Source organism: Scyliorhinus canicula, chromosome 7, assembly GCF_902713615.1.
Source record: "Scyliorhinus canicula chromosome 7, sScyCan1.1, whole genome shotgun sequence".
In the NCBI taxonomy this organism is placed as follows: Eukaryota; Metazoa; Chordata; class Chondrichthyes; order Carcharhiniformes; family Scyliorhinidae; genus Scyliorhinus; species Scyliorhinus canicula.
The window spans coordinates 121,202,259-121,223,801 of NC_052152.1; the positions used below are offsets into that span (position 1 = coordinate 121,202,259).

Genomic DNA, 21,543 nt, shown 5'->3' on the forward strand with positions numbered 1-21,543 from the left:
AATGACTCGGGTGGGTGATTACATAGGCTATGGCTGCAAGTTCTGCTGCTTGGGCTCCTAGATGTCCTGGCAATTTTAAAGCTGCTTCTTCCAGTGAATGTCCTTGTGAATCCTCCATACATATACCGCATCCAGTTATCCTAATACCATCCTCAATAGTGGAGGAGCCATCTACATAGATTTGAAATGTGTCCCTGGATTGGTGGGAATCTGGTTTCTTACTGCCTGCTCGTGGCTGTAGTGACTTGGGAATAAAGGGTCCTGTGTGATGTTTGGCTGTAATGATATGGCACTCACGTGGGGTTCCTATGTATTATAAATTATCTGCTAAAATGTGGGGACCTTGATGCGCTTTACAGAGAGGTCCCTTCCTTGCAGTAGTAGTGTCCAGCGCGCTGCTCTAACCTGGCTAACTGAACTGTCCTTGAGTCTGCCACCTAACAGAAGTTGAGTTGGGGTGTACTCAGTGAGAATTGTAACCGGGTTCAGTCCTGTAATGTCAGCAAAGTGTTGAACTGCCCAAAAGACTGCAAGCAGGTGCCGTTCACAGCCAGAAAATCCTTGTTCTATGGGGTCTAAAACTCTGGAAGCATATGCTACTGGTCCTAATCTGTCATGTCATTCTTGTAGGAGCACTGCTGAGAGGGTTTGCTCAGTGGCTCTCTGGCATATGGCAAGTCAGGGTCAGGAACTTGTAAAGCAGGGGCTGTGGCTAAGGTGCGCTATAAATCGTTCACTGCGTCTGTGTGCTGTGAAAGCCAATTTTTTAGAAGTTCTGAGAGCGGGGCAGCTTTAGTTACAAAACCATCAATATGATTCCTGCAGTATTCTACCAAACCTAAGAATGAACGGAGTGCACTTACATTACGGGGCAGGGGCAATTTTACAATGGTGTCAATACGCTTCTGTCAATTTCCCTTTTGCCGTGGGTGATGATTGTCCCTAAATAAAGTACTTTATCTTTTATGACTTGAGCTTTCTTGGTGTTGACCTTATATCCGATGGAATGGGGCAGGGCTAGCAGTTTGGCTCGCAGAGCCACATGCTCGTCCTTGGTGTCGGTTTGCAAGAGCAGGTCATCTACATATTGTACTAGGCATTCAGGGCGGGAGAATTTGGAGAGACCAGCAGCTAACTGTCTGTGGAAAATGGACGGGGAGTTGTGGAAACCTTGTGGGAGGCATGTCCACGTGTACTGCTGACCTTGGAACGTAAAAGCAAATTTATATTGGCAAGCTCAGTTTAAAGACATGGACCGGAAACCATTGCTGATATCTAGCACGGTGAAATATTTCACTTGCCCTCCATGTTTAAGCATGGTCGCGGGACTTGTGGCAATGGTGGGAGCTGTTAAAGGGGTTACTTTATTCAATTCACAATAATCAATTGTGAGCCGCCATGAGCCATTTGGTTTCTTAACTGGCCAAATCGGAGCATTGTTGGTGGATGCCACGGGTCGAATGACATCTTGCTTTAATAGGCTGTCGATCACCTTTGCAATTTTGTTCCCAGCCTGCTGGGGAGAGCCGTATTGTTTCTGTAGTTTGGAGTCTAGACCTGTGATCATGACTTCTCTTGGTATCTGCCCACAATTGTGTTTATGTGTAGCAAAGACGCTTTTGTGTTTGGTGAGCACATCCCTGATAGTCACGTCAGCGCTAATCATTAAAGGATTAAACCAATATTCTCCAACTGAACAGGTCCTGCTTACATAGTCACCTACTGATAGTGTTGCAGGAGCCTTGTTATTGTAGACATCTGCCATACATACCTATTTATGGGGTCGAATGAGAAGTTATTAGAGTTCATGAAATCCATTCCTAAAATGTGCTCTGCGGTGGGGGGTGGGGGGGTGTAGCTCGACCAAAGCGACAGGCTGCTTAGTGGCTATAGTTCCAACATGGACAGATATAGGGGCTGTAATGTATCCTTTGTGCATGTGCCCAGTAAGTGTCCCGATTGCCCACAATTAGAACATGACCCTTGGGGCGCGTAAGGTGGACCACGGTGCTCTTGTGTATTGCTCTCTGGGGTCTTGTTCCCTTGGATATTTATCCCTTGGATCCCTTTATCTCCTCTGCCCACATTTATCCATGCAGGTCCCTAACTAGTCTTAATTGGGTGTGTAGTAATCCACGGGAGGCAGTAGTTCCGTCACCGCACCAATATTTATTTACAATAACTATATTACAGGAGCAGCTACAAACAGTGCTGCTAGCAGTCCAGTCAACTTAAGACTGGCTCACAAAGCCTACACAGGTGATTATATGGGCCCCCTCAGTGAGCTATCATTGAGGGAGCTCATACTCCAATTGGCCAACCAATAAAGCCAATTGGAGTTCATTACACCGTGCATGGCACCTTCCAAGCTGTCCTGTTGTATTTGTTCCTGCAGCAACTGTTCCCATGCTCTAGATAGACGTCTGAGTGACCATGCTTCATTATGTGTCTGCTCTGCGGGGTCAAAGTTTGCGCAAGTGTAATGCACGGTGTAATGAACTCCAATTGGCTTTATTGGTTGGCCAATTGGTTGTTATTGTCCAAGGCACATATGCACTTCCAAATAAGGTGAATAAGCACCCCCGAGTCTGTTACTACTGTTGTGTTTCAATCTGAGTCCCATTGTCCTGGGGAGATCGGTGATTGACCTTTAGCAGGTGTACACATTACACACTGGGCAGCACGGTAGCATGGTGGTTAGCATAAATGCTTCACAGCTCCAGGGTCCCAGGTTCGATTCCCGGCTGGGTCACTGTCTGTGCGGAGTCTGCACGTCCTCCCCGTGTGTGCGTGGGTTTCCTCCGGGTGCTCCGGTTTCCTCCCACAGTCCAAAGATGTGCGGGTTAGGTGGCTTGGCCATGAAATATTGCCCGTAGTGTCCTAAACAATAAGGTTAAGGGGGGATGTTGGGTTACGGGTATAGGGTGGATACGTGGGTTTGAGTAGGGTGATCATGGCTCGGCACAACATCGAGGGCCGAAGGGCCTGTTCTGTGCTGTACTGTTCTATGCTCTATGTAAGTTTCTGTATAGGTCTGGTATCCTTTGCACAATACAAACGAACTGTGTATCATCTGTGTCCCAACCTGACCACAAGTCCCATTATCCTTTGCGGGTGGCCATTTTAGATGACCACAGTAATGACAGACAATGGACCTTGCTTTGATAGTAATGATTGGACATAATTTGCTTGAATGTATAATTTTACTCATATCACGTCTCGTCCCCTTTATCCGCAATCTTACGGCAAGGTAGAAAAAAGGCGTCACGTCGCGAAACAACTTTTCAACAAAGCACTTGACCCTGGCTCATATATGTACTTAGCTTTATTGAATTATAGGACTACTCCTCTCTCAATGGGTTTATCTCCTGCACAGTTGTTAATGAATAGATTTTTGCGTACTACTCTTCCATGTTTACAACTAGCTGATCCCGATCTTCAGCAAGTCATCGAGAAAATGCAGCATCAAAAGCATCTTACGGAGAAATACTACAATCAACATGCAAAATCTCTGGGACCACTTGATCCAGATGATCTTGTGAGAATTCAGATGCTCACTGGAGGATGGTGTGACTTAGCTAAGATCATACGCCAAGCAGCACCTCACTCGTATATCGTTAAAGCAACTGATGGTTCTGTACTAAGAAGAAACTAATGTGCTCTTTTGAAAGTCAAGTCTTCTCAAACTTTATTTCCATGCATTAAATTTGATGGTAATTTATTGCATTCTACTGCAAGACCTGATGACAAACAAGGTGACTTCCAGAAGACATTGGAAACATCTGTAACTCAGTCGGCTGGATTGAGGAGATCATCATGAATCAGAAAGAATCCTAAAAGGCTTAATTTGTAAAAAACTTTAACAAATTTTGACTCACTTGTTAACTTTTTGGTATACATATCAATGGAGATGTAATATCATTACTTATATTATACTGTTAGTTACAGTACAAACATCTAAAAAAGAGGATATGTAATGATCTGTATAATGTAAGGAGTAAAAAGTTAACAAGATGATGTTCATGTATCTCAACACTAGATGGAACCACAGAGTAGTCTTATTAAAGGCTGTGTCTCTAGGAACTCGGAAGAATGTTATGAAGAAGGATAGTGAGCTAGATTTATAGTTGCACTAAAAGGATATAGATTTCTGTCACATAGGTATTATACTGTTGTTTTATTAGCTATTACTTAGTGAAGTGTGCGAACCATTTGAAGTAGTGTGCAATAAACTAGCTTTGTTTCAAATACATAGCTTGATGTTCTTTGTTAACACTATGATTTTTAGCTTTCTTGGAGAACTATACAAGGAAATCAGAGAGGGGGTGTTCTGTGACGTGTGAGGAGGTATTCTGTGAAGTGTCAAGGAACGGGTTTTGTGAAGTGTGAGGGGGCTGTTGTGAAGTGCTGGGGGTAGGTTTAATGATCTGTGAGGGGGTAGGTTTTGTGATCTGTGAGGGGGTGGGTTTTGTGATCTGTGAGAGGGTGGGTTTTGTGATCTGTGAGGGGGTGGGTTTTGTGAAGTGTGAGGGGGGCATGGAACACGCTTCGATCCAAATAGCGAAGCATATAAATTTGGCACATAAAGGGTTAACATGGGATTGCCTGTTTCTGTGAGAAATCACACAGATAATTCCCCAAACCATGAAGACCACTCCCTGCAGTCCATCCCCTCAGCACCACTGGCATGTCCCAGATAGAGATTCAAACCCAGGCCAGCTTGAGCAGCCGGGATCTTTCAGGTTTCCCTGTAGTGAGGGGTTCATTCAACGGGAAACCCCGTTGACAACAGTGGGATGAGAAGATCCTATCACCAGTCAATTGTGGGCCACCTCCCACCACCACGTAACACAAGGTGGGTTGCTGGGTAAATCCATTATATCCCATTCACAAATATTTCCTTTTCCTGGGAAACCATATGAATAATCTTAAACCCTTATGAAGTGAACTGTAAACATTGAACCTCCCTCAGGGAACTCAGAGTGGGCTCACCAATTGTTGAGTGATTGCCCACTTTCTTGACCTTGGTAAATAAACACAGACCACCCCTTGAACTGCAATCACTTTCACTTTGTTTACTAGCCTCCTTCGACGTCTATCCTACTTGTCAAAAAGCTAAATCCCCAAACTAAAAGTTATACTCTAAAAGATATGAATCAAAAAACAAGATATTTTTTCCAACAAAAGTAACAAGTCTGTTTTCTCCAACTGAATAGGTTTTTTACAGAAAGGACTTTTATGACTTTGGCTCTTCGTATGGTGGTGGGCGAAATGCTGTCGAGGTCTTCGAGGGCGCTGGGCTGCGCTTCATCTCTGATCTCATGGAATCAACGGAATTAACTGGTAGAAAATGCTTAGTTATATCATTTTAAATGTTTTTATTTATTTTTCCATTTAAGAAGCAATTCAGCTTGGCCAATCCCCTGCACATCTTTGGGTTGTGGGGGTGAGACCACGCAGTCAAGGGGTGGAGGTGCAATCTCCACATGGACACATGTAGCCCTTTTTGAGTGAGTAAAGAAGCAGTTTAATATATCATGATGTGGAGATGCCGGTGTTGGATTGGGGTGAGCACAGTAAGAAGTCTTACAACACCAGGTTACTTTAATATATCAGATCTGGGAGAAAGATTTAGAACCTACGTAGTCTCGCAATACTCTTTCTCACTTGAGCTAAGGTATCCATATTCTCACCATCATTAAGCAACAGCTTTAATAAATCAAAGTTTGAAGCAAAAGAAAATAATTCCAATATTACTTGATCTTTGCTGATTTGTGGAAACAGCTTAATAATACCTTCCAATGCTTCATCTTCAAGGCCCTTCTCTGCAATAGTTTTAAACTTTGCTGGGTCCAAGCAGGACAATTCTTTATACAACGGTTTGTGTTGTACAAAGCATGATTCTAGTGACTGGACAATGCGATCCATTATTAGGTTTGAGCCTTTCCTTGTTGCTCTAATCGTTTGATTCTTTGTTTAGACTTGTTTTGCACTGCATAAATGTGAGCTGCCATAATGGGGTCATATTTTGCCATCAACTGCACTGTAGCTAAAACATTGCCATGATTCAGAACCTCATTATCTCGAGTGCAGGCCGATTCATTTCTGTGACCTCGAAAAGGAAGTGCTTGCTTGCCTAACATCTTTATGATGTCTATAATCCTCATGACAATACTTCTCTGCTTCAATACTTCTTCTTTCCTTTTAATTAGTGATGCTGCAAAGAATAATTTTCCTCTCATACAAACGAGCATCAAATGGCAGATCATCAAGTGGCTGAAGTGGATGTTCAGCAAAAAACTATTTTAGCTTTGCTCGTGATGGATATTGGAAGATTGCAGTAATTGATCTTTCATTTTCTTGCGTAGGTTCATTTACAGGATGTGCTTCAGAAACCAAGTCATTTATGCTTGAAGGAATATTTGATTCCCTGTCACGGTAGCACGGGGCAGCATGGTAGCATTGTGGATAGCACAATCGCTTCACAGCTCCAGGGTCCCAGGTTCGATTCCGGCTTGGGTCACTGTCTGTGCAGAGTCTGCACATCCTCCCCGTGTGTGCGTGGGTTTCCTCCGGGTGCTCTGGATTCCTCCCACAGTCCAAAGATGTGCAAGTTAGGTGGATTGGACATGATAAATTGCCCTTAGTGTCCAAAATTGCCCTTAGTGTTGGGTGGGGTTACTGGGTTGTGGGGATAGGGTGGAGGTGTTGACCTTGGGTGGAGTGCTCTTTCCAGGAGCTGGTGCAGACTCGATGGGCCGAATGGCCTCCTTCTGCACTGTAAATTCTAGACTAGTTGAAGCTATGTGTTCAGATGTTGCAACTACAGGCAGTACAGATACTGGAACAAGGAAGCCAGAAAAAATATTGGGCCTGGGTTGATTAGTAATGGATGCACTTGTATTTTTCTCTACATTCAAAGTAGCTCTTCTCTGTTCTTGTAACTCGCATGTCATTGCATCGTCACCATGAGCATTGTTTCTTTCTTCTTGATTATTTGTTGCAGAACAGGATATTGATGTGGATTGTGCTTGTGGTATTATAAACTCTGTAATAGGCCTGCATCGCTTGGCTGATTCCTTCCTTTCTGCTTCTTTTTGTTCTTTGCGTTTTAGTGACCCAGATTTATGCTTTTTCTTTTCCATGCTGGTAGGGGTAATATTCCTGAAATAAAAACTTAATTACAAATAGCCCACATTGGGAAAAATGAATATTGATGATTGCAAGAATAACTTGAAGGAACGCCAGATAAACCCCTACTTGATAAAAAATCTAAAATAACTTACTTACACTTCAATAGGCTATGTTCATTAGTCAATACTACTGTGGCCTATGCAGTTTCAGAAGAGGAGACAATCCATTTAAAGGAAAAGTGGAAAAGTAGCCTGGTCGTCACCAGGTGAAAGGTGTTTTCCGTATAAAGCTTTTCCTGTATGGGCCGAACACGTCTGTTATTCAGGCGTTAGTAGTTTTCATACTTTACAACCTTTTCATATCTATTTTGCTCGTGGTTACACGCCTGATTCTGTTGCACTTGAACCGAACCTTGACGTGCTTTTGCCTGGTTAATTAGCCAGTTTACAATACTCAACTGTCTCAAATTCCTGAAGCTACTGCAAATATTGTGCCACTTGTAGTTGCTTGTAAAGTAAAACATAAAAGATCCATTCTGCATGGGACCGAGTGGGTTAACTAATCTGAATATATCTGACAATTCAAAATTTAAGATTTGTAATTTCCAATTAAAAATACATCTTCAGCTGTTTTTTTTTAAATTACTTGATCAGAATTACAAAGCCAGAGCTCAGAGTGTGGACAGGGGCAAACCCCCAATCCAGCTCCTCGCCTGCTCCAAAAACCAATTCAACTGAATCCAAATTCATGGTCCCCACAAGAGAGACAGACCAAATCCAGGCATTAACAAGCACGGGTCAATTCTCTGCTGGTTTGAAAAGGGGTGGAGTAAGAGTTCTTTACCAGACGTCATTTTGTCACCACCCTTCTTTTGTTTAAACAAGAAACATGATCATGGACATATTTTATTTACCCATCTGTCCTTAATACATCTGCATTGTGTCAGGGAAGTTTTAACCCTGGACAAATCCAACACCAGCAGTGTACCACAGTGCTGGGTCCTCTGCTATTTGTGATTTTTATTTATGACTTGGATGATGGAGTTGAAGGTTTGGTTAGTAAATTTGCTGATGACACCAAGATTGGTGGAGAAGTGGATAATGTGAAGGGCTGTTGTAGGCTGCAAAGAGACATTGATCAGATGCAGAGCTGGGCTGAAAGTTTAGTTTCTTAGTTTCAGACTAATTCAGCACAACATCGTGGGCCAAAGGGACTGTACTGTGCTGTACAGTTCTATCTTCTATGTTCTATGTTCCAATGAACACCATAAAACTAATATTTTCTTATTCTTACACCCATGATTTTGTACCCTGATTAAAATTCCTCGTGTATCAAAATTACCCTGGAAATGTCAATGCTAACCTTTGAAAAGAAAAATTTGTTAATTACACTCAAACTATGATCTTTAAATCACAATGTCAGACGACACACAAATATCACAGCACTCACAAAGGAAACCTAGCACTTCAGTGCTTAAACCAAAATTAGTTAGGTAAAAATCCTTCTGGTTCCTATTCTAAAGTTGCAAATTATAAACTCAAGGTTACTTCTCAGAAGATAAATCTTAGCAGAGATATATGAACATTCACAGACCAAACACACACATTCTCACAGCTCGCAAATATCAGAGTTAACTGTTATCCCTCTCTCATGGCTACAGATTCTCAAAGTGACAGCAGTTTCAGAATCGCTTAATCAAAATACTGAAAAAAAATCTTCCATTCTCCTTCATCACAAAATCTTTATCTATTTTATTTCATTTAATTCAATTTCCATTGATTGATTTTATAGGCATTAGCTATTCTTAGAGACGTGTATTTTTTTTTACAGATGACCTGCTTGCTGAAATGGTTAAATTTGGTACAGAACCTAAGGGGGTGGATGCCATTTGTGTCTTTTATGTGATCTCAAACTTTATTCTTTCCTTTAATGTTACTTAAATTTCTTTCTTGTTCTTTAAACTGAATTCAACTTTCAATGTTCGCTATTTAACTAGTGTTTGAAAGAGATCTTACTAGGTTTTTTTAAAACTCAAATGAATTGAATTACTACCGAGTTTCTCTGGACGGCTTGAATGGCTTAATCTCAAACTGAAATCCGATCTCGCAAATTTGAAATGATCTGAAGTTCTTCTAGACAAGAATCCATTGTTAAGTTTCTAACCATAGTCTTGTATTTACTTTACTCCCCTTTTTTTGGTCTGTATTTTGGGAGGATTTGTCATCCTCATATATTTCTGAACAAAAAGCTTGGTGAGCTTTTCAGCCCCTTTTTTTTTACTGTGCCGCAATGTGTCTTATTGAAATCCACCCGGCTTCCACATTTGATTAATTGGGTTACAACATTTCTGGGTGAGCAAAAGCGACATTGTACCTTCCCCTCCTCATTCCTCAATGACCACGAGGTCTGATCTTTTGGATTTTACTTTATCTGACTTTTTTTCTTTTCCTTTGTACATGTCTAAACTTTTAGTTAATTTAAAATGTCCATCCCCAAGGAGCCTGTTTCTTTCCCCTCTGCTGCCAGGAATGCTGCATGATCTTTGGGCTAATTGAGTTAGAGTTCCCGAATTCTGTCTTATGCCAGCACCTAAGACTGTGGTGTTCTGATTTCCCGCAATGTTTTCAGTTCCCTTTCTTTAGCCTACAGTTGTTAGCCATAATTGTAACAGTTTCCTGTGATTCTTTTGCTGGTTTGCACAATCTGTACTGCCGCTATCTTTTCTCGCTTTATTTCTATGCTCAAAATCATTTGTTGTGAATGTGGGAGAGTGAGAGCTCAATGCCTTTAAAATAGCCTGTTTTTCAAACAGTGTGAAGGCTTTATATCCGTCATTTACATTATTAGCGTAACGTTGCACGGGGGTGCTCTTAATTTCTGTCATTTGTTCTTCTAACTGGTGAAGTAAGATGACTCCTGCCTTATTTCTTTTACCGTATCTTGCTTTTGTTTATCCCAGCAGTTTCTTTGTTCTACGGGGGTTGCATCGGGATCCCACCCATCTCTGATCATTGTTTTTTTGTACCAGAGTATTTTGCTCTTGTCTGTACGCTCGACTCATGGATCCCGGGGGACCCTAGAAAAGCGGTCTTGTGCCTCTCTTTTCCATGATGTGTTAACCGTGTCGTCTCGAACAACCGTGTATCTGATGTACTAGGAGACTGTTCTCAGAGGCTTTTACCTATCATCCACTCCCGTAGGGTGGCGGCCCTGGTTTGTCACTGTGTCACGGCAAATTCCGCGACCATTAACACTCAACAGTCTCTACGGCTCGGATTCCCAACTAACTCTGGCCTTCATGTGAGAGCTCAATTGCCCCCTTAATTCAGGCTCAGCATTGGTCTTCGATCTGCCGATTATTACTATATTAAATGGTATAGCGGACCAACAAAACAAAACCAAAAATGCTTTTACTCACTTGGCCTTGATCCCAGATTCGTTGGATGTTACCTCACCGTCCGTCCGTCTCGCCGTGTGACTCTCATTTCTGGCGGTCAAAGGTTTGACGACTCGCCTTGTCCACCGGCTCGATCAGCATCCGGCTCAGCAACATCCTGCCAACTACTGCCAATTTGTTAGAGTTGAAAACATTCACACATAGGCCTTTTTGATTGAGTAAAGAAGCAGTTTATTATATCAGACCTGGGAGAAGATTTGGAAACTACGCAGTTTCACTTGAGCTAAGGTTCGCATTGGTTAATATACAGATTCAAGAGGCGGAATTAGTTGCATTCTCATTTACATACAATCAATCAACTATATTCGCGTAACAATTCATTACATGCAGTCAATCAATTTTCTTAACATCCCAGTTATCACATATATGGTTCATGCAAAAGTCACTCAAGACTAACATAAGGATATGTCCTGTCTGCAGCTGGGGATCTTGAGCTTATTAAGGATACATTGCATTCCTTGTTCTGTGAAGCTGTTATCAGCGGCTGTTAAAATACTCCCTATACATATCCACGCCTGGTTCTCATGAGGTAGTTTACACAGTTTGTAACATATTGTTCAGGAATGTGGCGAGTTCAGCCATTTTGTGACTTTTCTGATATTAACAAGCATTGTGTATACACTATCTATTTCTACAAATTGCCTCTTCTAAACAGACATCTAAGCCAATGAGTACCTTTTGTCTCAGCAGAACTATTCAAAAGTAATATAGGAGCAAAAATGTCATTACAGAACCCCCTATAATTTATATCATAGTCCAGTATCAGAAAATGTCCCCCAACACCATTTAAGGAGCAATTTAGAGTGGCCAATCCCCCTACCCTGCACATCTTTGGGTTGTGGGGGTGAGACCACGCAGTCAAGAGGTGAATGTGCAATCTCCACATGGGCAGTGCCACCATGCTACCCTTCATACCTTCATAGCGCCAGTGAGCGAGCGGGTAGTTGCAACTGAGTCCACAAAAAGATAAGCCATGATCTTATTGAATGGCAGGGCAGCCTCGAGGGGTCAGATAGCCTACTCCTGCTCCAAGTTCTTATAACATTTAAAATAACTAGTTATAGAGACTTAACACATTACCGAGAAGCACCTTTTATCAATCGGCCACCCCAAAGAGAAAGTGCTACACAGTCCCTATGGGTTTCTGCTAGGTCATGTGTTATCTCTGGTGTGACAGTTTTCCACCTGTGCTCCCTCAGGAATAATGAAACATTAACAGAAGGAAACCATTCTGTCCCTCGTTTCTCCAGAACCATTCAATTAGATCACAGCTGATCTGTACCCCAACTCCATTTTCCTGCTTTTGCCCCCTATCCTCCCTCACTTTCCAGAGTGAAAATCCGGAACATCCGTGAAATCTGCAATTGCACCCCTGGCTGATGTCCATTTCATCCATTTTTCCCTCTGGACTTAACCACACTCCATACAAAATACAACCCAATATGCCAAGGTTGCTGCTAAAATAACAAAAGGAGGAGTGGTGGTTCCCAGGAAATGCCTTTCTATGGAAGGATTATTTCAGGAATGTACCTTACCAGGGAAGACTAACAAAGTGGGAGTGTGTAATGTCCATAAGAAGAGGTTAGAAGGACTTCAGCAGTGACAAACCCATACCGTTCACAGAGAAAGGTGTCGGAGCCAAAGCAACAATATGAAGTAATTGTTTGAAATAATCTGATTCATTTCAGAAACAACAACCATTCCATGGAAAAGAGGGCCATTAACACCACCCAGCAAAGGTAAGGATTGTTTTATACAAGCCCCTTGGAGCCCAAAAGTCAGCTTTTTTGTTTAGACATAGATTTCAGTTATGGATACAGTTCTCCCTTTTTCTATGTTAGTTCACGGACAAAGACGAAAACATTTAAAACTAATCTGCAGTTTTACAAAGGTCCTCTCATCAGGGTAGTGTCCTAGGCCCAGCCATCTTCAGCTGCTTCATCAATTATCTCCTTTCCATCATAAGGTCAGAGGTGGGGACGTTTGCAGATGACTGCTCAATATTAAGCACCATTCTTGACTCCTCAGATAGTGAATCAGTCCATGTCCGTATGCAGCAAGACCTGGACAATATCCACACTTGGGCTGACAAGTGGCAAGTTACATTGGTACCACACAAGTGAGAAGCAATGGCCATCTCCTACAAGAGATGATCTAACCACCGCCCTTCACATTCAAAGGCATTACCATTGCTGAATTCTCCACAATCGACATCCTGGGGGTTAGCATTAATCAGAAACTGAACCGGACCAGCCAAATTAATACTGTGGCTGCCAAGGCTGGTCAAAGACTAGGAATCCTACGGCGAGTAACTCACCGCTTGACCCCCAAAGCCTGTCCACCATCTATAAGGCACAAGTCAGGAGTGTAATGGAAAACTTGCCTAGATGAGTACATCCAGGACAAAGCAGCCCATTTGATTGCTCCCCCTGCCACAAACATTCAAACCTTCTACCACCAACAAATGGCAGCTATGTGTACCGTCTACAAGGTGCACTGCAGAAACTCATCAAGGTTCCTTAGAGAACACCTTCCAAACCCATAACCACTACCATCTTGAAGGACAAGAGCAGCAGATACCTGGGAACACCACCATCTGGAGGTTCCCCTCCAAGTCACTTACCATCCTGACTTGGAAATATATCGCCATTCCTTCACTGTCATTGGGGCAACATCCTGGAACTCCCTCCCTAACAGCACAGTGGGTGTACCTACACCTCAAGGACTGCAGCGGTTCGAAAAGGCAACTGATCACCACCTTCTGAAGAGCAACTAGGGATGGGCAATAAATGCCGGCGTATTCAGCGACGTCCACATCTCATAAATGAGTTTTTAAAAAGCCGACAGTGTTTACATTCACTAAATTCAACAAATTAGAAGAAAGACAGTTGGGACATAAGTGTGATACGATGATTCTACTGTCAAGTTATACACTTGAGAAACATTCTGAACGCAGCCACTGTTATGTTTGACCTCTGGGAGCTAAAAGGAAAAAGAATTGGGGAGTATTTTGTTTTTCATTTTCGACCAATCACCTTGAAGCAAGTATAAAGTGTAAAAATCTATTTGGAGAGCATCTTAGTCTCTATTCATTTGAACTTTTCGAGGCATTTTGGCTAAATAATAATAGAAACATGACCGGGGCCTTGGGGGCTTTTAAAATTTTCCCTTTGCAAAATCTTTACTCTTCAGTTCAGTAAAAGAATGGGATGAATTTAGGGTCTATTTCCTACTGGCACCTGAGTAAAGCATTTTGATCAGCATATTTACAGCAACATCCCAATGTATTAGTGGTGTTAATTCATTCAAAGAACAAAGAACAATACAGCACAGGAACAGGCCCTTCGGCCCAACAAGCCTGTACTGGTCATGATACCAACCTTTGTCAAAACCCTCAGCACTTCCTTGTACCGTATCCCTCTATACTCATCCTATCCATGTATTTATCAATATGACTTTTGAACACCGTTAATGTATCTATTTCCATAACCTCCCTTGGCAACGCGTTTCAGGCACTCACTCCACCATCACCACTCATCACCCATTCGAACATCACTGGCGAGGCAAGCATTTATTGGCCATCCCTAATTGCCCTTGAGAAGATGATGGTGAGCTGCCTCCTTGAACTGCTACTGTCCATGTGGTGTAGGTACACCCACTGTGCTGTTCGGGAGGGAATTCCAGGATTGTTATTTGGACATCAGGCTGTCCATGTGGTGTAGGTACACCCGCCGTGCTGTCAGAGAGGGATTCCAGGATTTTCAACTAATGATGCCAGCTCAGTTGTAGCTTAGTTATCTCACTTCTTAGTCACAAGATTCTGGATTCAAGTCCCACCCCAAGACGTGAGCACAAAGTAAGGCTGACATTCCAGTGCAGTACTGAGGGATGCCACACTGTTGGAAGTCCCATCTTTTGGATTAACCAGGAAACTAAGGATCTGACTGCCCTCTCTGGTGGATATAAAAGATCCAATGGCTATATTTTGTCGAATAGGCGAGTTCTCCCTGATGTTGTGGCCAACATTTATCACTCAGTCAACATCACAAAAAACAGATTACCTGATTTATCACATCGCTGTTTGTGGGAGCTTGTTGAGTGCCCCATTTGGGATTCTCTCACTAGGTTCAGCCACGTGAACCTTCCAGAGATGTTTAATCCCTCATGAACTCAGCTTTCAAACTGCGCTCCCAATCTCATTCCACATGGTGAATGACAGAGTCAGTATATTCTCTGCCTAAGGTGCAGGCCTGGTCAATATCTGTGCTCTTCCCCTCCCAGTAAACTGCAGATCAACCCATGACCAGAGCTGCAACTTCTTTTTGTCTGTGACATTTCTGGGTTTATAGGGAAGCCTGTAATTTCATCTCAAAATGACTTCCGCTACTCTCCTTTCCATGACAACAGAAACATACTAGCCCTGTATCCAAGTAAAAATTTAAATTAACTCAGCCAAATTACCAATGCCTTTCACCTTAGAATCAAAGGAACAGCTTCCAACTCAACTATTTCTGACTTAATACCAATAACACCTTTCTGGGGTTTTAGGAGACTTAGGGTCTTCTTGTTGTGAATTTAGAAATATTTGTCATTGTCCCCAGATCTTAACATTCAGCACCTCCCTTTCAGTGTGATTCCTCTTTTCTAACAATGGAATCACCCAGCTTTGTCAATGTTTGTGGTGTGGTGGTATGAATGTGAGTACCGCCATTGGTGCAGAGCATTGGTTCCCCATTGGCTCTGGCTGGTCGTGTGCCTCTCGATCGATTTGCTGGGACTAGTCATGTGAATGCTCACCAATTGGTCGAGAGGCAAGTAGACCCCGCCTCCGAGGCGGGGTATAAGTACCCAGGTTTCCCGGCGGTTGGCCTTTCTCTGTAATCGACCACCGGGCTAACAACTATCTGATTAAAGCCACAGTTTGGATCTTCATCGTGTCTCGAGTCCAATTGATGGTATATCATGTGGATATGGTGCCAATCAAATGGTCTGCTTTGTCCCAATGGTTTCAATCTTCTCGAGTGTTGTTGGAGCTGCACTGATCCAGGCAAGTGGAGAATATTCATCACATTCCTTTACTGCCAGGCAGCCTCCAACATGGGTCAAGTGACTCCCCTCATTTCATCTACATCTACACAATATTAGTCTTGAAACAGGATAATCATAGAAACCTCACACTTGTGACACAATGTTCTGAAAACCAGTGTCAGAACCTGCAAGTTGGACCTCCCTATCCAAGAAAAAAGCAACTCTGGACACATCTAAATGGATATATCTGTCATTATCTCAACGTCTGTGGAAAAAACAGTCAGATCTTACTCAAAGCCCGTGCCTTCAACAACATCTCCCACAATGTCTTCATATGTAATATTTACACTTGGATCTGCAAGGCAAGATTTGATTTTGTTTCAACCAATCCCAAGTGAGGTTCCCCAAAAATTGTTGATACAAACGAGACCCCTCGATTGGTCACTAAACAGTTGAAATACCCCCAAAATTGGATGAGGAGGGATGACTGACTCTGTGTCTCTACTCAACCTCTACTCTAGTGGTAGCAATAAAGATTTGATACAGGTAGAATACAAGAGCAGGGATACATTGCTGAGGTTGTATAAGGTTCTGGACGTATACCATTTGAGGCAGCAGTGCTACCGTGCTGCCTGAGAATGAACATGGGCAAGAGTGAGGTTTATCCGGTGAACCCTCCGGGGAAGGGAGGTGATCTGGAGAGATTGCTATTTCGACCAGGATTAGCTTTAGGTACCTGGGGATATGGGTGGCTCATGTTTGGGCCTTGCTGCACAAGTTAAACCTGGCCACTCTGGTAGAGGGGGTGAAGGCGGGTTTAAAGAGATGGGATGCCCTCTCTCTATCAATGGCGGGAAGTGACCAGATGGATAAAATGAGCATCCTTCCAAGGTCCTTGGTTGTATTTCAGAACCTCCCAATTTTTCTACCTCAGGTGTTTTTTGTAGGATTAACAAGCTGATCTTGACCTTTGTGTGGGCGGGTAAGACCTTCGAATTCGGTGGACGTTCCCACGGAGAGACAGACAGTCAGGGGGTTGGCATTACCAAATGTAATGAATTATTACTGGGCAACAAACATTGATAAAGTGTGGGAGTCGGTCGTGGACCCGGGGTCGATTTGGGGGTGGATGGAGGAGGCTTCTTGCATAGGGCTGAGTTTGGGGGCACTCGTGACTGCTCCTCTTCCATTCACGCCAGCCGGGTACTCTGCGAACCCAGTGGTAACAGCTTCTCTGAGAATATGGATGAATTTAGTCAGCACTTTAAACTGGAATCTATAACATAAATGGCACCGATCTGTAGGAACCATAGATTTATTCTGGTGGGAATGGGCTTGTTGTACAGGATCTGAGAAAGGGAGGGGCAGAAAGATTTGAGGATTTGTTCATGGAGGATAGGTTTGCTGGGCAGGAGGAGCTGGTGGAAAATTCCAGCTTCTGGGAGGGAATGGGTTTAGATATTTACAGGTGCGGAACCCTGCATGCGTGAGAGAGAGTAATCGTGTATTTGAGAGTTCTGTAGATAGAGTTATAGCATACTTTATTTCAGCAACCTTTGAACTTTTGAGTATGTTGGAATCGAGGTAAATGTTGTGTTAATAAATCAGCTTTCTTAATTAACATAGCTTGATGTTCTTTGTTGAACACTATACATTCAAGCCATCCTTACAAAGACAACAGAGAACATCACATGGTACCAGGTGTGGTTCCTAAGGTAAAATAAAAACGAGAGCAAGAATCTCTGTGCGAAAAAAAAACTTGCGAAGAAAGAAGAAATAAATTTCAACAGTCTGATCGCAACTACCTCATGGAAGCCAAAATCATTAAAGAAAACTTCAGTCAAAGAGAAATGGGGGGTTTGCAGACTCCAAAGCAATTCTGGACATTGTGTAAAGTTGATGTTAACTGGAAAAATTTCAAACAGCAGTTTGAATTATGTATCTCAGCCTTAGACCTCAAAGCGGCCAGCGACCAGCGAAAAACTGCATTGTTTTTAACAGTGGCTGGATCGCAAGCCATCGAGACTTTCAACTCATTCTATAGTAAAAAAAAATATACAGTAAAGTTATTGAAATGTTCGACAGGCATTGTAAGTTTCAGATAAATGAAACTTTTGAAAGATATATTTTCAGCAAAAGAGTCCAGAAAGCAGGTGAAACACTTGACTGCTTTATTACAGATCTCAGGCTCAAAGTGCTGACCTGTAATTTTTCAATATTATTAGACTCCCTATTGCGCGATCAGATTGTATATGGTGTTAAAAATGAAAAGCTGGGTGAAAGATTCCTCAGACAATCGGCGTTAACGTTAGAAGACACCATTAGTATATGTCGTGCAAGTGAACATGCGAAAAGTCAATATTCTGAAACGAACGTGGCCGCCGACACCATTGATGCTGTGGCGCACTTGAAAAACCAGCGTGCTCCAGGCGGCAGGCATTTTGTGCATGATGTCACGAGTGTCATGACGTGCAAACGGGCGGCACGGTAGCACAGTGGTTAGCACTGTTGCTTCACAGCGCCCAGGTCCCAGGTTCGATTCCGGCTTGGGCCATTGTCTGTGCGGAGTCTGCACGTTCTCCCCGTGTCTGTGTGGGTTTCCTCCGGGTGCTCCGGTTTCCTCCCACAAGTCCCAAAAAACATGCTGTTAGGTAAGTTGGAAATACTGAATTCTCCTTCTGTGTACCCAGCAGGCGCCGGAATGTGGCGACTGGGGGATTTTCACAGTAACTTCATTGCGGTGTTGATGTGAGCCTACTTTATTAAGCCTAATAAAGATTATTATTATATTGTTATTAAACTTTTTGGCCACACCCACCAAGTAAAAAAAATGCCCAGCCTTTGGTAAAACCTGTGCAAAGTGTCACAGACTCAATCACTTTGCTTCTCAGTGTTGAACAGGAACTACATCACAACAATTTAAGAAGATGAGTACAGTTACTAAAGGAAGAGCTGTACAGGAAATCAGTTTGAACAAACATGAAATTAAAGTGAATAAACTAAGCACTGTGCAAGATGAATATGACTGAGAAAACTATTTCTTTGTAGATATAGTTGAAAGTGTAAATGAAGTTCCACAGGCTCCCACAATTTCCGAAGTTGACCATTTAAAACCAATATCAATTGTTCACGATCAGGATGATTGGACAATTCCATTGAAAATGAACAGAACCAATGTTCAAATTAAACTGGATACCAATACACAAGCTAATTTGATCAATCAATTGGACTTAGACAAACTGAAAAAAACCCTCAAATTGATGACAATGATTGTCAGTTAGAGACTATAGTGGCAATGTTATTATTATTGTATTATTACCACAATGGGGACCTGCTATCTCACGGTTCAGGTCAAAGACATGAAGATGCCTATTAAATTTGAGATTGTGGGACCAAAATGATCTTCATTGTTGGGTGTTCAAGCATCCAAGCTCCTGTAGTTGGTGAAGTGAATTCACAGCTCAGACAAAATCTCAGCTACTGGCAAATTGATGCCTTACTGGCAAGTTTTGACGCTATTCAGTTCTTTTGCCATCAGTCTGGTCTCAATAAAATTCGAGATGGATTTGTAGGTATCAATTATTGTTTATTTTAACCAGCTTGCAAGCGTGACTCACTCTATTAAGGGACAGGACACAACCTAGTCTCCTGAATCTTCCAGAGCGAGTGAGGACAAAGGGACAAAGCATTTCCTTTACATTCAAGGTGCATTAAGTTTCACATACATACGACCAAATAAGGCAACAGTAATGAATGCAAGATTCCCTTAGGTCATCCCTATACACTTCTTGACCTGGCCATATACCCTGATTGGCTCACCTCACATTCCTCAGCCCTGGGGCCCCCTTTTACCCAGCATTCTTTCCATCACCCTCTGCATGAGGATCTGGTCCTAACAACTACCCATCCCCCCTTCCTGACCATGCTTTGCCCAGTTCCTTTGTTCATTCCCTGATAACCTCACTACCCTACTCTCCAGCTCCTATACCCGGGTCTACCTCTACATTATCCTAACTAATTATCCCATTTTGTATCATATTCATTTGTTCAATTCCTCAGTTTCCTAATGTGTTTCATGGAATGGGCACGTTACCATTCAACTACAAAATACAGCTTAGAGAGAATGCCAAGCCGGTTATTCATCCACCAAGGAGGGTACCAGCTCCCTTGAGGGAACACTTGAAACTGGATCTTAACCGCATGTAACGGCTGGGGATCATCACAAATGTGGTAGAACTAACTGACTGGTGTCATGAGAATGTCACTTTAAGAAATGTTTGGCTGCTCATGTTACTGCAGTGATGTCAGAGTGTGGGTGGAGCTGAGCTCTGACTCTGCTTTTTAGTTTCACTTTGAGAAAAGCTTGGGTGTGTCTGTGTTTTTTTGGTTTGGTTTTTCAGTGTTGGAGCTGAGGCCAGACAAAGCAGGTGTACTGCTGTTCTCTCTGCCATGAAAAAACTATCTCTTGATCATTTGGTGAATTCAAAATTATAAATGTTCTCAGTCGTGAATGTAAACCTGATATGCTTCTGTTAAAAAGTGTTTCTTTTGTCTTCTGGATGTTGTTTGGGAAGTTATTCAGGATTACTTAGTGTTGTATTCTTTGGGGGTTGTATTTGAATAAATGGTAGCTAAGATGTTCACTGTATGTTCTAAAAAGGTTAACTTGAGTTCATAGAATAAACATTGTTTTGCTTTAAAAAATACTTTTCCATTTCTGCTGTACCACACCTGTAGAGTGGGCCGTGTGCTCCCCATACCGCAATCTATTAAAAGTTGTGGGTCAGGTGAACTCCATGATACACTTTGGGGTTCTCTAAACCCTGGCCCATAACACTGGGTTAGTTTGATGGTATGCGTTAAGAAAGCAAATGGCGACCTCTGAATCTGCATTGATTCCGAAGGATCTTAACCAAAATATAAAGAGGAAAAGTACCCAATTCCCAAAAGTGAAGAGATCACAAGTGAAAAATCTGATGCCATAATTTGCACAAAACTAGACGCCTCTAGAGGGTTTTGCCAACTCGAGAAAAATGAAGCCAGCAGTAAACTATGTACTTTCAATACTCCATGTCAAAGGTATTGGCCGGGATTCTCTGATCCTGAGGCTAAGTGTAGACGCCGTCGTAAATGCCATCGCGTTTCTCGACAGCGTCAACATGCCCTCAGGAGCAGTGATTCTGACCTCTACCGTAGGCCAGCACGGCACTAGAGTGACCCAGGCTGCTCCAGCTGGTGATACCGGCATCAGATGGGTGCCACGGGTCTGTGCATGCACAGTGGGACCGGCGCGATTGCACGTCTGCGCAGTGGCTCCCTTCTCTGCACTAGCCCCGATGAAACATGATGTAGGACTACAGGGGCTGGCGCGGAACAAAAGAGGCCCCCAGCCTGAGAGGCCGGCCCGCCGATCGGTAGGTCCCGATTGCAGGCCAGGCCACAGCGGAGCTCCCCCTCCCGGGGTCGGACCCCCTCCTCCCCCATGAGGCCGCCCCCAGATGGATGCCCGCCGAGGTCCCGCCGGGTAAGAGCACACGTGGATAGCGGCAGCGGGACTCGGATTTTTGCGCGGCCGCTCGGCCCATCCCGGGCGAAGAATCGGCAGGGGGCCGCGATATCGGTCCCCGACCGCGCCAGCGCAAATTCCGCCGATTCTCTGCTCTCCGGAGAATCGCCGGACCAGCGTCGGGGCAGCGTCGCGCAATTCACGCCCGGCCTGGCGATTCTCCGGCCCAGCCTGTGCTGAGAGAATCCCGCCCACTGTTTTAATTGAATGCCTTTTGGTATCATATCAGAACTATTTCATCGAGCGATGAAACAAATGATAGAAGGTATTGCAGGATCTGAGTATATGTTGATGATATCATCATATGGTCAGCGATTCAAGAAGAACACAATGCAAGACTTCTTTAAGTCATGCAACG

The 21,543-nt window shown here is 43.1% G+C and overlaps 1 protein-coding gene across 2 annotated transcripts in view; it reads left to right on the forward strand.

Moving 5' to 3' along the window:
• The window catches only part of LOC119969329 (complement C4-B-like), a 132,236-nt gene that overhangs the window by 95,945 nt on the left and 14,748 nt on the right, over nt 1-21,543 (forward strand). Inside the window, exons 12-13 of one of the 2 annotated variants that reach the window (XM_038802826.1) lie at nt 5,217-5,343; nt 12,280-12,330. In XM_038802826.1, coding sequence (XP_038658754.1) covers nt 5,217-5,343; nt 12,280-12,330 — 178 coding nt within the window. Of the gene's footprint in view, nt 1-5,216; nt 5,344-12,279; nt 12,331-21,543 lie in introns of those variants that run through there. The other variant, XM_038802827.1, reaches the window with a different exon arrangement.